At 40.4% G+C, this 17023-nt stretch overlaps 1 protein-coding gene across 3 annotated transcripts in view; it reads left to right on the top strand.

The window, feature by feature from the left end:
* The window catches only part of PHACTR2 (phosphatase and actin regulator 2), a 144098-nt gene that overhangs the window by 97048 nt on the left and 30027 nt on the right, over window positions 1-17023 (top strand). For all 3 annotated transcript variants that reach the window (XM_018053285.1, XM_018053287.1, XM_018053286.1), the window contains 4 exons: window positions 2744-2931; window positions 4497-4653; window positions 9908-9963; window positions 14992-15053. In XM_018053285.1, the coding sequence (XP_017908774.1) occupies window positions 2744-2931; window positions 4497-4653; window positions 9908-9963; window positions 14992-15053 (463 nt within the window). The remainder of the gene's footprint in view (window positions 1-2743; window positions 2932-4496; window positions 4654-9907; window positions 9964-14991; window positions 15054-17023) is intronic.

Consider the following 17023-nt stretch of genomic DNA (forward strand, 5'->3'; position numbering starts at 1 on the left):
AAATTAATGAACAGTGATATGAGCAAATACTAGGACTCATTCCTGAGGTAGCTTTGTTCTGCTTCTCAGAATGTGTTAATAGTTGGCATATCTTTTTAATGTGCTTCAGTCACCCACTGTGGCAGACTCTCCAAGCAAGAATGGCCTCCAGTGGCAGTACACTAGAAATCCAGACTGTGAAAAAGTTTTTCCACAAAATAAATCTTCTCGTATTTAAAGTGAGATTTCATACTTTGGAAGCAATGTGGTAGTTTCTCACAAAATTAAACATAAGATTACTGTATGATTCCGCAACTCTACTTCTGTGTGTGTGTGCTAACCCGCTTCAGTTGTGTCTGACTCTTTGCGACCCTATGGACTGTAGCCTGCCAGGCTCCTCTTTCCATGGGATTGTCCAGGCAAGAATACTGGAGTGGGTTGCCATGCCCTCCTGCAGAGGATCTTGCTGACTCAGGGCTCAAATTCACGTCTCTTGCACTGAAGGTGGATTCTTTATTGGCGAGTCACTGGAGAAGCCCTCTTCTGTGCATATAACCAAAAAATTTGAAAGCAGGTACTCAAACAGATATTTATACACCAATGTCCATAGATGTGGGAAGATCCCCTGGAGTAGGTAACGGCAACCCACTCCAGTATTTTTGCCTGGAAAATCCCATGGACAGAGGAGCCTGGTGGGCTACAGTCCATGGGCTCGCAAAGAGTCAGACATGACTGAGCACCTGAGCACACACACACATCCATAGCTGCATCATTCACAACAACCAGAAGGTAGAAACAACCCACATGTCCATAGAATGATGAACTGATAAACAAAATGTGACATATACATGCAGTGGAACACTAAGCAGCTTTGAAAAGGACGGAAATCCTGACACATGCTACAACATGCAGGAACTTTTAAGACATCCAAAGTGAGTGTAAGTCAGACACAAAAGGACAAGTGTTGCATAATTTCACGTAAAGAAGCACCAAAGACTGTCAGATTTATAGAGACAGAACGTGGTTGCCATGAGTTAAGGGAGGAGGAATGGACACTTCTGTTTAGTGGGTACAGAGTTTGAGTTTGGGAAGATGAAAAACTCTGGAGATGGATGTTGGTGACAGTTGCACGACAGTATAAATACACTTAATGCCACTGAACTAAACACTTCAAAATGGTTAAAATGGTAAATTTTATGCTTTATGTATTTTATGCAATTAAAGAGCTACTACCACTGGTTCACTCAGTCGTGTCCGACTCTTTGTGGACTGTAGCCTACCAAGCTCCTCTGTCCATGGGATTCTCCAGGCAAGAATACTGGAGTGGGTTGCCATTTCCTTCTCAAATTTCGTATTTCCTCACTTGAAAATAAGAATTTTTGGCTGTTGGATTTTCCTAATAAGTTTAAAATTGACTATTTCAGGCTTATCAAACACAAAGTAGGATTTTCAATACCTTAGAGTCTGACAAAGCATACCTGTTTTTATCATTCAAACAACTATTAAAAAAAATTTCTTTTGCAGTGTGAACCACAAGCACATGTTTGGCACTAAATGGTCGTTCAGAAGTGTGACATTCAAATTTGGATTCTTTTTATATCAGAAAGCAGTGTGGGGAGCTTCTGTATCTTAAAATGAAGATTGCATTGTTTCTGATGTGATATGTTTTTGATGTAAAGTATTTTTAAAATTCTAGTCTGTGAAATTGGCAAGCTTTGTTATCGAGCTAAATAATAGAAAATCGTTGCATCCTTACGTATCATCTTTCTTCTAGAGAGGCCACTTAGCTTTCACATTTTCCATCTTGTATTGTTAATATAATCGTCAGTTCAATTCAGTTACTCAGTCATGTCTGACGCTTTGCAACCCCATGTATCGCAGCACACCAGGCCTCCCTGTCCATCACCAACTCCCGGAGTTTACCCAAACCCATGTCCGTTGAGTCGGCGATGCCATACAGCCATCTCATCCTCTGTCATCCCCTTCTCCTCCTGCCCCCAATCCTTCCCAGCATCTTATGGTAATGTTAATATCATATAATATGACAGAAGTTTTATAAATGGAGAAATTGAAGCACAAAGAAGATATATAGTTTTTGACAGTACACTGGCTGTGATGAAAAAATAGGATTCATTCACATAGCAGTTGAAGAAGATGTACATTTCTGTGGCAGGAGCCTTCTAGGTGCTGGGCTGTAAAACAAGATGAGTCCTCCTTGTCAAGGAACTTTGCAGGTTTGGGGAGGCAGACTGAGATGCATGTGCTAAGTGCGCCAGTAGGGTGGGCGTCAGGTCACCATGGGAGTAGGGAGAGGGAGGCAAGGTACTAGTTTGATGGGCAGTGAAATATTCCTCAGAGAGTTAGTCTCTAACCTAGACCAGGAAGGATAAGTCAGTTACAGACTCAAGAAAAAGTACATAGTCAAATATCCAAGCGCTTCTGGCTCATTGTTCTTTCCACTGAACCTCCCTAAGGCTAGGGAAAAATACATTTTCAAAATACAGTTTTCCAGTATTCACATACTAAATGTATTGGTCACTACCTGGTCAATCCTTTTCATTTGCCAGATGAGACTAAAACCTTGAGAATTAAGGACGGCAGTACTGTTGCCCTGTTTCAGCGACTTTAGCTGGCTGGTGTCTGCTTTCTCCTTTCACAGCCCAAAGGATGCTTATGAAACTAGAGCTCTGTCTCCTGTGTTGGCATCTTGCTCGAGGGTTGCTCTGAGCTTCACACCACCCCCATGTGTCTGTGCCTTTCATAGCTTCACCACCAAAGACGAGCTGGGGAAGGCAGCGCCTCGGCTCCTGACTCCTGGGCTGATGGGAGAATCTTCAGAGGACGAAGGCCAAAGGGAATACCAGGCCAATGATTCCGACTCTGACGGACCTATCTTGTACACTGATGACGACGACGATGAAGAAGATGAGGACGAGGACGGCAGTGGAGAAAGTAAGACTTTTCAAGAGGGAGGGAGGGAGGGAAGTCCACGGTGGCCAGAAGCAGGTGCATTCTGAAAAAACAAAAGCGTCATCAGGAACCAGACACCTGATGCTTTCTTTCCCCTCATCTGCTCTTCTCAGATTAGAAATGTTTATCTTCCGAAGTTTAAGTGTAGATGACAGACCTTTCTGAAAGATGATTCCACAGGGCAGAGGGGTGAGGGAGACAGTCTATGAGGCTAGTATGCCTATTTGAACTTGTCTAAAAAGTCAGACGACAGAGGCCTTCCTCAGGTTGGTCCGAGATGACCCTTCTACCCTGGGGCCTTTCTTGAATAATGAGCATCAACGGGGATTCGCTGGATTACTCATGGGAGGTGTTTGAGAATTTCACTCACTTTTATACTGTAGTTTAAAATGAGGAATGAGTCAAGAATGACTAATACCTTTTAAGAACTAAAAGCAGTCACTCAGTCATAATAATATAATGGTATGCTTTCTAAGAAGGAATGATAGTAAAGTGGATAAGGCCAACCATGTACATATAACTTAGGCAACTGGAAGGACGCTATTCTTTAAAAAGCTTCTGAGAAGGATGACTTGGGAGGGATTCGCTATGGAATTTACAGTTTATGAAAAGTTATTAATATATTCATGATTAAATAGCAGTTTGTCAAATTCCTTCTAGTTTGTACTGAACAACAATAAAATCAAGCAACAGCAAAAATCATTGTCATCCTCTGGTGTTTACTATCCTCTGAGATATCAGAGATTCTTGGGTAATTTAGGATTAAAACATTGGTATGGAAGATAGGGGCCTCCCAGGTGGCACTAGCGGTAGAGAACCCGCGTGCCAGTGAAGGAGACAGAAGAGACACAGTTTCAATCCCTGAGTCGGGAAGATCCCCTGGAGGAGGAAATGCCAGCCCACTCCAGTATTCTTGCCTGGGGAATCCCATGGACAGAGGAGCCTGGCAGGCTACAATCCATGGGTTCACAAAGAGTCGGAGACAACTAAAGTGAATTAGCACACGTGTGTGCATTGGAGATAGACTTCTTTTGGTGTGGTTTTCTGAGTGAGGGGAGGAAAAGAGAAGACAAAGATTTACTATACAAAATAAGCAAGGAGGCTAGGTTTTAAGACTTGAAAAAGAAAAGAAAAGGGTATTATGCATTCAGTGATTTCCATGATATGCTGTCTCAGCAGAATAAACTTCAGACACCACTGTCCGGTTCCATGGACAGAGGAGCCTGGTAGGCTGCAGTCCATGAGATCCAGAGAGTCAGGCACGACTGAGCCACTTCATTCATCATCACTGTCCAAATGATGAGGTGATAGTTGCAGGTTTTTCCAGAGTTTCCCGACTTTTTTCAGAACATTAAAAAACAAACAGTTTTTCAGCATGAATTGCATCTAACGCGAAACATTTTTTTACTTTAGGTTAATTGAAATTCTGCTCTTGCATGTGGATAAAGAATTTGGTCTGGCTCTGTTTAAAAAGACTCTGCCATGTGTAACCTGAGGGCCACTTGTTAAAAGCCTTTCTCTGGGCTTCTGCCTTTTCTAATCCTCAGGTGCTTTGGCAAGCAAGATACGACGAAGGGACACTCTTGCTATCAAACTTGGCAACAGACCATCTAAGAAGGAATTAGAGGACAAAAACATCTTGCAGTGCACATCTGAAGAAGAGAGGCAGGAAATCCGACAGCAGATTGGAACCAAGCTCGTCAGGTGATTGCTGACGTTTGGGAAGAGCTCTGATGAGTTCTTACTTTTCCCTCTCTTGCAATTCCCTGCCTGACTGAGATCACTGTGAATTCCTCCTGGAAGGGCATACGTGGCCTCTCTGATCTTTTAAAGTTGGTCTTCAATGGTAAATCACTTAATGAGCCTGGCTTTAAAAAAAATACTGTTTTTTACTTTTTAATTTTTTGGCCATGCCCTGTAACATATGGGATCTTAGTTCCCCAACCAGGGATCAAACCCATGCCCCCTGCAGTGGAAGCTTGGGGTCTTAACCACTGAACCACTGAGGAAGTGCAAGGCACCTGCTTATTGGTCCAGCTAGCCAGTTGGCTTTGAGGTCGCCAAAGCCTGATCCAAGTAGGGACAGGCTCTTTCTATAAAGGACCAGTTAGTAAATATTTTAGGCTTTGTTGGCCAGACAGTCCCTGTTGCAGCTGCTGGACTGTGCTGTGGTAGCATGGAAGCAGCCATAAACAACACAGAAATGGATGAGTGTGGCTACATTCCAAGAAAACGTTCTTCACCAAAACAGGCAACAGGCCACATTTGACCTGCCACCCACAGTTTGCCCAGCCACCCATAGTTTGCTCATCTCCTGGTCTGATTCATGGACTCCCTAACATTGCTGTGATTGCCTCAAGGTTCTGCCCTTGGGGCTGTGAGACGATAGAAATATTAGTTAGTGTCAGTGGCCAATTACATCCAAGTCAGGGAACCATAGCCCCTTAATGAAAACTTCCCACTTTTTACTCCAAATAAATAGTCTCTGACTGTACTTCCTGCTTTTAGTCATTGTAGGATGTCTACTTTGCCACTTGTGTCTTCGAGAGCCATGTAATTGGCAGGTTTTTTTTAAGTATTATTTTTATTGGAGTTATGTATTTTATAATTGCTTTGCAATGTTGTGTTAGTTTCTGCTGTACAACAAAGTGAATCAGCCACGTGAATACATACATCCTTGCCCTCTTGGACCTCCTTTCCACCCCATTCCCCCCATCCCACCCCTCCAGGTCATCACAGCACCAAGCTGAGCTTCCTGTGCTGTGCAGCAGCTTCCCACTAGCTATTTCACACATATTAGTGTATATATCCTAATCTCCCAGTTCGCCCCACCCTCCCCTTCTCCTCCTGTGCCCACATGTCTATTCTCTATGTGTGCATCTCTATTCTTGTCCTGGAAATAGGTTCATCCATATTGTTTTACCAGATGCCACGTATATTCATAACTGGCAGTTTTAATAGCAGTGAGTGCTGAAGCTCTCCTTTTTATTATCGATATAAGCTTATTTAAGTATTATTTTGCTACCTTCCCTCACACTGCATAAAAAAACAGGTTGCATCAATTAGGGAGAAGAGAACAGTCTGAACCACCAGAACAAAATTTGGAGGTGGGAGAGAAGTCCTCCCCTTGCTTGAGCGTGGGAGATTTCTATGACTGTGATGTACCTGCAGGGTTGGCCATGAGGGTTCCAGAAGCCATTATCTGTTTTACAGATTGGGGCCAAGCCCAGCGCTTATGCTGGTAAAATAGATAGTACACTGAAACCGTGGATCCTAGTGAGCACTAAATACAATTAAGTATTTTTCATTAAGTTAAATTATTATGTATCCCTTAAATTGGTAAAACACTTCTAAACATTAAACCCAAAGTCAGCAACTTTATGAAAAAATAGACATGTCTACATTGCTCTAGTTCAGTGTTTCTGAAGAGCGACTTAATATGAGAAAATAATTCTAAAGCAGTATTTCTTTACATGATAATACTATCTGGAAGGTTTTACACAAGAAGGAAATAATCCAACCAGGGGGAGAAAAAAAGACGCTATATTTTACAAAGATATTTATTTCAAGGGTATTTATCGCAGTGACAAATTAAAACAGACCCCAAACACTCCAAGACAGGGACTGATGAAGAACACTGTGAGAAGTTGACACCATGAAACAACCATGTTGTTGTTGTTCAGTTGCCCAGTGGTGTCCAACTCTTTTCGACCCCATGGACTGCAGCACACAGCCCTCCCTCTCCCCATCATCTCCCGAAGTTTGCCCAAGTTCATGCCCATTGCATCAGTGATGCCATCCAGCCATCTCATACTCTGACACCCTCTTTTCCTTCTGCCCTCAATCTTTCCCAGCATCACAGACTTTTCCAGTGAGTTGACTGTTTGCATCAGATGACCAAAATACTGGAGCTTCAGCTTCAGCATCAGTCCTCCCAAAGCGTATTCAGGGTTGGTTTCCCTCAAGAGTGACTGGTTTGATTTCCTTGCTGTCCAAGGGACTTTCAGGATCTTCTCCAGCACCACAGTTCTAAGGCATCAATTCTTTGGCATTCTGCCTTCTTTATGGTCCAGCTCTCACAACCATGCATGACCACTGGGAAGACTGCTGCCTTCACTATATGGACCTTTGCTGGCAGAGTAATGTCTCTGCTTTTCAACGCACTAGGTTTGTCATAGCTTTCCTGCCAAGAAGCGATCGTCTTCTGATTTCATGGCTGCTCTCACTGTATGCAGTGATTATTATCTTTATGTTGATAAGTTCTTTAATGTTTAATTTAATAGATGTATAATTTATGTGGGGCTTCTCTGATAGCTCAGTTAGTAATGAATCTGCCTGCAATGCAGGAGACCCTGGTTCGATTCCTGGGTCGGGAAGATCCCCTGGAGAAGGGACAGGTGACCCACTCTAGTGTTCAGTGTTCTTGGCCTTCCCTTGTGGCTCAGCTGGTAAAGACTCTATCTGCAATGTGGCAGACCTGGGTTCGATCCCTGGGTTGGGAAGATCCCCTGGAGAAGGGAAAGGCTACCCGTTCCAGTATTCTGGCCTTGAGAATTCCGTGGACTATTGCAAAGAGTCAGACACTACTGAGTGACTTTCACTTTTGGGGCGGGGGGGCTTCCCTAGTAGCTCAATTGGTAAAGAATCTGCCTGCAATTCAGGAGACCTGGGTTTGATTCATGGGTTGGGAAGATCCTCTGAAGAAGGAAATGGCAACCCACTCCAGTTCTCTTGCCTGGAGAATTCTGTGGACAGAGGAGCCTGGTAAGCTATGGTCCATGGGATCACAAAAGGTCAGACACGACTGTGTGACTAGCTTTCACTTTTTCACTTTCATAATTTATTTAGAACCATTGTAGAGGGATAAAGAACCAGGAGCCTTTAATAATTTATGAGATTTCAGTGGGCAAAGAGGGAGAGAAGGGCATTCCAGATAAAGAAAGTCCATAAGCAAGAGAAGAACAGTGTCTTTGGGGGACAATAAGGTACAGATATGTAATATAGGATACATGAATGGCACAGAATTTGGCTGGCATAGATTTTCACTGAGGCTTCCGGTGGGCTCACATATTAAGTGAATTTCAGGATAGCTCTGCTGCTGCTGCTAAGTCACTTCAGTCGTGTCCGACTCTGTGTGACCCCATAGACGGCAGCCCACCAGGCTCCCCCGTCCCTGGGATTCTCCAGGCAAGAACACTGGAGTAGGTTGCCATTTCCTTCTCCAATGCAAGATAGTGAAAAGTGAAAGTTAATTCGCTCAGTTGTGTCTGACTCTTCGCGACCCCATGGACCGTAGCCTACCAGGCGCCTCTGTCCATGGGATTTTCCAGGGAAGAGTACTGGATTGAGGTGCCATCGCCTTCTCTGTCAGGATAGCTCTAATGAAGATTAAATGTTAGACTTTTTAATGAGTTATTCAAGATAGCATTGATTTTAATTCTTCATACCATTTCTATACAGCCATAAACAGAGTTGACAGTGTCTTGTACTGATTGCCTTTCATGTATAGTAGTTTAATTTGCACAGATTCAGTCTACATCCAGAGGAAGTTTTTGTCAGTGATTAACAACAAATTAGTAATGTAAGTAAGACCAAGACCAAGGGTTATTAGGACATTGAGCTCTTATGTATAAATGGTTAGGTACTAATCCCAACTGAGCCTGGCTTTTCTCAAAGGTAGATGGAAGGGCTTATGTAGCCCGAGATAACTTTATATGCATGGTAAAATTATTTGAGATCCCAAAGCAGTGTTTTCCTGAAAACACTGTACATTAGAGATTGATCATCTCATGAGTTGGTATGATCCCTGAGCAGCAGCCTTTTCTTAGATTCTAATGATTTGTATGTTAATTAGGGTACAGGCTAAGCTGATCTGAAAGAAACTGTTAATTGCTCATTCACGTCTGACTCTTTGCGACTCTATGGACCGTAGCCTGCCAGGCTCCTCTGTCCATGGGATTTCCCTGGCAAAAACATTGAAGTGGGTAGCCGTTTCCTTCTCCAGGGTATCTTCCTGACCAAGGATTGAACCCGAGCCTCCTGCACTGTAGGCAGATTCTCTACCATCTGAACCACCAAGGAAGCCCCTTAACAGAGACCAAAAAGTGCCATGGTCCAAGCAAGGCACTTTGACGTGTTTGTTTCTTTTTGACATAGCAGTGTAGAGAGAGGTGGGCTGTCCAGGGTGGGTGGGGTATGCAGCTTCTGGCAGTCAGACAGGTTCCCAGGTGCCTTCCATCGTGTTGCTCTTTGGTCTCCATGATATCCCCATCTGTATAATCTGAGCTGGCCCACATGACCACGTTCAAGTTCTGGCCTGTGGAAGAAGGAAAGAGAGAGAAGGGAATACACTCCCAGTCATTTTAAGGGTAAAAAGCAGACGTTACAAACACCACTTCTGCTCACATCCCAGATCACAAGAACTCAGTCACGTGACTGTACCTTGCCACTGGGGAGGCAGAAATTTATAGTTGTGTGTTTAGCTAAAACTCTGGGAGTTCTGCTTCTAGACAAAAGAAGGGAGGATGTGTAGTTAGCAGTCTTAGCCACAATCTCCAGTCTCCAAACTATTGGAAAGGAGGCTTTTATTTTGTAGGCTTAAAAATGGATTTTTGTGAAACGTTTCTGGTGATTCAGTGGTAAAAAATCTGCCTTGCAGTTAAGGGACTTGGGTTCAACTCTTGGTCAGGGAACTAAGATCCCACATGCTATGGAGCAGCTAAGCCTGCACACCACAGCAAAAAAAAAAAAAAAAAAAAAAAATCCCCCATGACTAAATTAACATCCCATGTGCCACAACTAAGAGCTGACACAATCAATCAAATAAATAAATAATTTTTAAATGGATTTTTGTTTCTCAAAACATGAAAAAATGCAGCTTTGCTTGTTGCTTTATTTTGCATCTCCCACTAAGGGGACCTTGTTTGTAACCTGCCGTGTATCTGTTTTGTCATCATAGGAGACTTAGCCAGAGGCCCACCACTGAAGAATTAGAACAGAGAAATATCCTGAAGCGTGAGTATCATGTACTACACAGTGAATTCCTTGGGTAAACATGAACAAGCTCCCTCTAGAGACGATCCATTTATCAACAGGGAACCTTAATATATTTATTCACAAATGATTGAAATGACCCATTTAGATCACATTTTAATACAATTATTTATTTGTCGTGTTAAAAATAATTTCTTGAAGTATGAATTTAATTTTATGGCTTGAAGCCTGATATCCCGCACAGCAGTTGCGGTTGTGACATTTGTTTTTGAAAAGCATGAAATATATTCCATGTATTCTTTCACCCAGATACTAAATAGAAGAAAATGCTTTAGTGTGCTTGCAACTAAATGTCAAAGAAAAGGCCTAAGAATCCACAAGGAAATAAATCAAACATTCCTATATTATTATTAATAATACAGTTTGTTGCCAGGTTTAACAAATGACTCCATTTAAAACAGGATTTTGGGAAAAGGAATTTTTCAATCCATTTCATTTTCCTTTGTTATGATAACACTTATTTCCCTCCTGAGTTATTTATAATTTCTCAGCTCCTAAGGAGTTCTCCATTCATTTTCCTACTTCATTTTCCCATTCTCTTTCCCCCTTTATTTTCTTTGACTTCACTTTTTACTCATCAGTCTGGTCGTATTTACGTTACTGGAGTTCATATGTTGAAGCTATAAAATGAATAGAAGCAGCTTGTCCTGCTGTAGTGGATCGATGTGGTTACTAACCGCAGTGAGTTAAGTAATGGATATTTTTAAATTGAGCCTAGCTGTAGTTTTATATATTATTAGCCCAGTTTCAAAAGAGCTTTTTATTGTATGAAATATCAAAGAGTAGGGCTGGGCAAAACTCCAGAGAGTACTGTAATAGTAATGAGTCGCCAGTGTGTGGGAAATCTTTTTCAACCAGGCTTTTAGAGTCAAGTTGGCCTGTCTGGATGATCCCCATTCTCCAAGTAGGTTGTTTTCTTTCCCAAAGGAAAAGAAAGATTTTTTTTAGCAGCATATGTATTCTGCAGTTGCTTTTGCTAAGAAAAGCCAACTATGAAGACTGTCTATGAGGTTCTTTCCTTGGGAAGGTTTCTTTCTGGCTGTGAGCATAACTGAAGTGGAACCCAAGGACTTAAGTGATCATCAGTGTGTAGAGAAGCCAGTTTGGAGATGGAAAAAGTCACAGCTAGATAAGAAAAAAAAAAAAATTTGCGTTTAGCTTTCTGAGGAAGAAGAATGAAAGCAACGTCTAATTTTGAGAAAAAACCTAAACCAGAAAGACTCATGGCTTTTGATAATAGGTTCCTGGGAAATACTGGTGGAATTAAATTGTAGATAAGCTCAAATGTAGTCCATAAGCTCCTGAAACACAGAGTGTGTCTTATTGGCTGCCTGATGCAATACCTAGAAAAAAAGAAAGAGTGAATTCTGGGTAATTCTTTCCTGTTCCTGGGAGACAGACTGTGCCAAACCACATTGGTGTTTGGTTATTTGAGGAACTGTTTCATAGATCTAGAAATTTATCACACATTGATCTTAAGTGCTGTCTTGGCGTTAATACTCCATTTTCCTGGAGGTTCAGGAAAGGGTGAAACGCCAAAGTCAACTTCAGATTTGACTCCAGCCCCTCTTTTTTAAACTTCTTTCTTAGTTTGTCTGTGCATGCTTATTCTGGAAACAAAAGACACGTTTCCAGTCTATAGAGGCTGATAAATGGCTATGATCTCCTGACACAATATTGTGTGGCCAAGGGAAGCAGAAAAGAGAACTGGTGGAGGTCGCCCAGAACATTCTTCTGAGCAGTCCCAGGGAACCAGGTGGCTTCATTTTCCCATTCTCTTTCCTCCTCTACTTTCCTTGACTTTACTTTTTACTCATCAGTCGGGTCATATTTATGTTCTTCCATGCAGATTACTCTTGTTTGTTTCATCTCCAGCCTTTTGTTCAAAAGAAATAATGACTGTCTATTTGAAGAAGTGTGTGTGTGGTGTGTGATTTTTAAGGATACATGCTTAACTGGGTCATCCTTTCTTGACAGATTAGGGAGCTAATTCACAGCATAAAACATTCAACAGTTCTCAAATCCAAGCCTGTCACTAGTTTCATAAACATGAATCAAATGGCACACAACGCTCATGGCTTTAATCAGAGACCACAGGACAAATTTTATTTCTTAGTATCATTCCCAGTATCACACCTGACTTGATCTCTTTCTTATTTTAATGCATCTAGGTGTTTTTTAAATATATATATATATATATATTTAAGTTAGATTTTTGTACTAGTTTCTTAATATTGTTAAAATAGAAAGCAACTTTTGGTGCTTGAAAGGTCAGCTTTTGCTTATCAGGAAAAGAGATGTTCATGGGACACCTTTGACAGGGTAGGGATAAAATATTCAGATCTTCTTATACTATTTAGTTATGACTATAATTCCAGCTCAATCTTCCATAGAAAAAAACATGTGTTAAGTCATTGAGTTCTACATGTATTTTTCCCTGGCATTTTGTTATGAAATTTTTTAAGCATACAGAAAACTTGAAACAATTTTACAGTAATATGCATGTATCTACTATCTATATTCTACCATTAACATCTTACTTTGTCACACATCTGTCCATCTATGGAGTCATTTTGTTTTTGGATGCATTTCAAAGTAGGTTTATTACTGCATTCTTGTTTGTTAACAAAACCCATAGAGAAACGTAAAACAGCACAAAGTGAAAACAATCTCACGAAAAAATGTTTAGCTTTTTTTGAACCCATCTTGTCTGGGTTGGTGAAGAGTATCGTCACTCCGGTTGCTGGCACTTTGCTGCTTCTCTGTTTCTCCTTTTAGCTCATCCATATGAGGTTCTGGGCAGCACTTGGAGGGCAAGTTTCCTGCAGTGTACACTGATGTTCAACTGCGTGTATTTTTTGTGGGTTCACGGCAAGTGCTTTCTGTGGCTGTTCTGACTCTGATGAGCTACTGAGGGCAAGATTTGTCAGTGAGCCAGCAGCTTCCTTCATGAGCATTCTTCCAGTCTGTTTAAAGTGACATGTTTACATCCTACTTTATAATTAACCCTCTAATAATTTTTTTTTAAGTTCTAGAAACTTGGTGAATTTTTTCAAACTAAGTTTAAGGTTTAATTTTGACTCTTAGTAAAAGATTTAACAATGACTATTTAACACATTCAGAGGAAGAATCACATTAGGCTTCTTCCACATCTCACCCTCTTCCTCTAATTTCTTTAGAAACATAATTTCAAAAATGGGAAATGTAAGGAAGTCAGTTCCTGATGTTAGAGAGGAATTCCCAATTGGTATATAAAGTCCTATGTATTTAACTAACTACAGTTGGCCCTTCTTTTTTAAAAACATCACTGGCTGACACCTAGATGTGCAGTGTGCTTCATAGAGCAAAATTAGGTAATAGTCTCTTCAAGGAAATGAAATTTCATATATTTAATGAATATTGGGGCATTTGTTAGCTTTGAGTCATATTAGATGATGAGTATTTTGTCTTTGAAAAGTACTTTTGAAAATTGTAGCATAATCATTGTATAGGAAGAATGACTAAAAAGGTTTTAATGATTATGTTTTTTTTCTTAAAATCATCAAATACCTAACCTTGTAAAGCCCTTGTTTGGATCACGTGAACCACGAGTTTGGTGTTTGTCTGTTACAAGTAATTTACAACCCACATGCCTTATCCAACTCATATAAAGTATTTGACCCTAAGGATGTATTTTAGGGATATCAAAGGATATATATTTTGTGAAGCAATTGAAAAACCTACAGTATTTTCAGAAGAAATCTGAATTATAATCAAATTTTATTTGGCTCTCTCAGACACTTAATGAAAACATACTAACTAGTCATTTCTTGTCTTACAAGGTGATTTCAGTTTATGTCCACTCTCTGTCTAAATAACCAGATTGTCCTCTTTCTTATGAATTAAAACTAGCATTTCAGAAGAACATCAAAACTTTTCCCTGTCCAGATAAGGAAAATTAATAGAGAATTTAGCATGCTCAGCAAGCAAATACAAATGTTGCAATATTGAATACTGATATTATATTCACAGTAAAAACAGTCTTAACAGTAAGAAGTCTATTTGATTTTAAAAATTGTAGAGGAGACTTTTTCAGCTCTTTGGTTGAGCCTTTATACTAAGTGTGACTTTCCTTCAGTAGAATTCATTATGGCACTTTCTAAAAGATAATCTTTCATAAGCTTTGGTATCCGAGAATCTGTGCTCACTTACCAAACAAATACTGAGCGACAGGAAGCAACCAAGAGAAGTTCATCAAGTAGCAAGCATTAAATCCTGAGCAGTGTTTATTTCTTTTAAAGTTCTGGACATTTTTTTCTTAATCCCATCTGTTGGACAGCATTCATTTGAGTTGGCCATTAAATTGTACTACTTGGTGAAGCGCTGGAGAAAGAGAAGACTTTGGAAAGTTAGAGTCACAAGAAAATAAATCATCCACATCAACCAAACACCATAACCCCATTCAGAACATTCTGGTTTGAAAGCAAAATCCAAAGAAATGATTACATTCTGCTTCTATGGAAATCAAAGCAAAAAAATCAAGTATTTTGCTTGGATTTGAATGGAAATCAGCAACTCAGACATGCATCAGATGGTTTTAATTTGTTCTTTTGATGTGATTCAGATTTTCACATGAAGACTAGATCCAGTAATGTTTTTATCTGAATTCAGATAGATTGTTCTTATACGCCTATGAGATGATCAGCAGTGAGAGACGTTCACCAGAGTATGGGCATTCTCGGGTTTTTTTCAGAAGGAAACAAGAAATCAGGAGGCAAAAGTTTTACTGTTAGTAAATAAACCAATGCTGTAAGGAAAAAAATAATATATCTATAAATTAATGATCAATCTTTCTGCAGAATCTTGAACAGCTTTTTAAAGATGTTGGTGAAGTGTTTGATCAATGTGAAGTCAAATACCTGGCCTAATCTACTTTTCTGATTATATAATCTTTTATAGTAACTAAATCTTCATGCCTTTCCTCCCCTCCCCCACTCAATTAATAAACAGAAAAAAATGAAGAAGAAGAGCAAGAAGCAAAAATGGAACTTAAACGCAGACTCAGCAGAAAGGTAATGAAACTGTGACTGTTAATGAGCATGTGTATTTTGAGATATACTTCATTTGTAAACTGTAGATCAGTGCTATACATGTAAATCTGATATTTAGGAATATTCCTATTAACCTACTAACCATAAACATTCCTATTAACGTGCTAACTAATCACGGACATTAAAATAAATGCAATGCTTATAATGTAAATTATGTTTATATTAACAATTGCATAATATGCTAATTTTGAAAAGTTGACAATCAAAAGTTCTAAATTACATGTGCCAATTATGAAAATAGCATAATCTGTGTGAAAAAACTTAAACACCACAAGAAACAGAAAAGACTGGAAAATCATGCAAATATCTCCTATTCATAATAGCCATTATTAACATTTCAGTCTATAGTTTTAAAAAACGCTCACGCTTTCCACATGGTCTTTGAAATACTGAATAAATATTTGGTTATTATTGAAGATTCTGAACTGAGTGAGTAATTTATAAAGTGAACTTAATCATCCAGCTTGCCTGCTGCAGTGTTACCCAAGTTGACAAATGGTTTTGCTCCAAAACTCAGTCAGTTGTTTCTACTGATTTATGAAAATAAAAATCTGATACTAAGACCATAGCTTTTTTCTTTAAGTATTAAAATAGTAATAGTCTTCAGAAAAATTAAGCGCTATCCGAATTTTCATGTATTATAAACACCTTGTTCAGACATTCTTTAGATAAACCTTTCACACCTGAATCAGGCAGGAAGACTAAAATATGACATCTGCGGCAAAGTGTGTGACCTGACCCACATTTAATCTGGGCTGGCTGTGGATTCACAGCAAAAGCATTCACAGGCAGGTAGAAGAAGCACTCCATTCCCATTGGAAGGGTGGAGACTGTATGTCGAGAGGTTTTGGTTTTGATTTTTAGGGCAAAAGATCCTTAATTCATCTCTTTTTTTCCTCAAAGAGCCTAAACATCAAATAATAAGCTGAGAAAGATGCTGTAAGCCATTCTAGAGATGGCTCTTCTAGCAATTCATGGCCGTTAAGTTACCAGCTCCCTCGGAGGAAGGGTATGGCAGCCCACTCCAGTATTCTTGCCTGGAGAATTCCAGGGACAGAGGAGCCCGGATGGCTACAGTCCATAGGGTCACAAAGAGTCAGACACGACTAAGGCAACTTCGTGCGCATGTTACCAACTACGGATGAGCAATAACCCCTTCCCCTTGCTCAGTCCACTCCTGTCATACATATGATCTTTTCTCAATCCGTTTGGGGGCTTCCAGGAGGCAGCAGACCTGCCCTACCTCCGATTGCCTGTACTGCACAGAGCTCCCTCCTACAGATGCAAAACATTCCATAGACCTAATAGCCACCCTGGGACTGGCACAGCCCTGAAGGACAAGACTGGATGGAGAATTTCTAACCTGTGTGGCCATTGGTTACTTGCCTTTTGGGAAGTCACCAGAGGCAAGGGTTTCTCTACTTCCTCAACTGTATCCACCCTGGAAAGGCAGTAAGAAGCTGCTGCTAAGTCACTTCAGTTGTGTCCAACTCTGTGCGACCCCATAGATGGCAGCCCACCAGGCTCCTCTGTCCCTGGGATTTTCCAGGCAAGAATGCTGGAGTGGGTTGCCATTTCCTTCTCCATTATATATATAGGACAGTAACTGAGACGATAACAAAACCACTTAGATTGTTCCTTCCTTTGTCCATCACCTACCAGGGCTTTATGAATATAGAAGGAGCCAAGTTGCTATATCCCAGGTCAAATGGGTTCAGGGTGTAGACCCAGACTATCTAAGAATCCCTGAATGCCTTGAATGTTAGGGCACTGACAGTTCAGCCTCTGGTTTTACTCAAGAGGAAGCTGAAGAAAGGAAATATTTTTGACTACAAAAGCATCCATTTTGGGGTGAGCATGCTTAATTTTTCCAAAAATTGAGCCCATGCAAATAAGGAATGATTCCAAAGAGGTCCACTTAGATCATAGAT

This window comes from Capra hircus, chromosome 9, assembly GCF_001704415.2.
Source record: "Capra hircus breed San Clemente chromosome 9, ASM170441v1, whole genome shotgun sequence".
Taxonomy (NCBI): Eukaryota; Metazoa; Chordata; class Mammalia; order Artiodactyla; family Bovidae; genus Capra; species Capra hircus.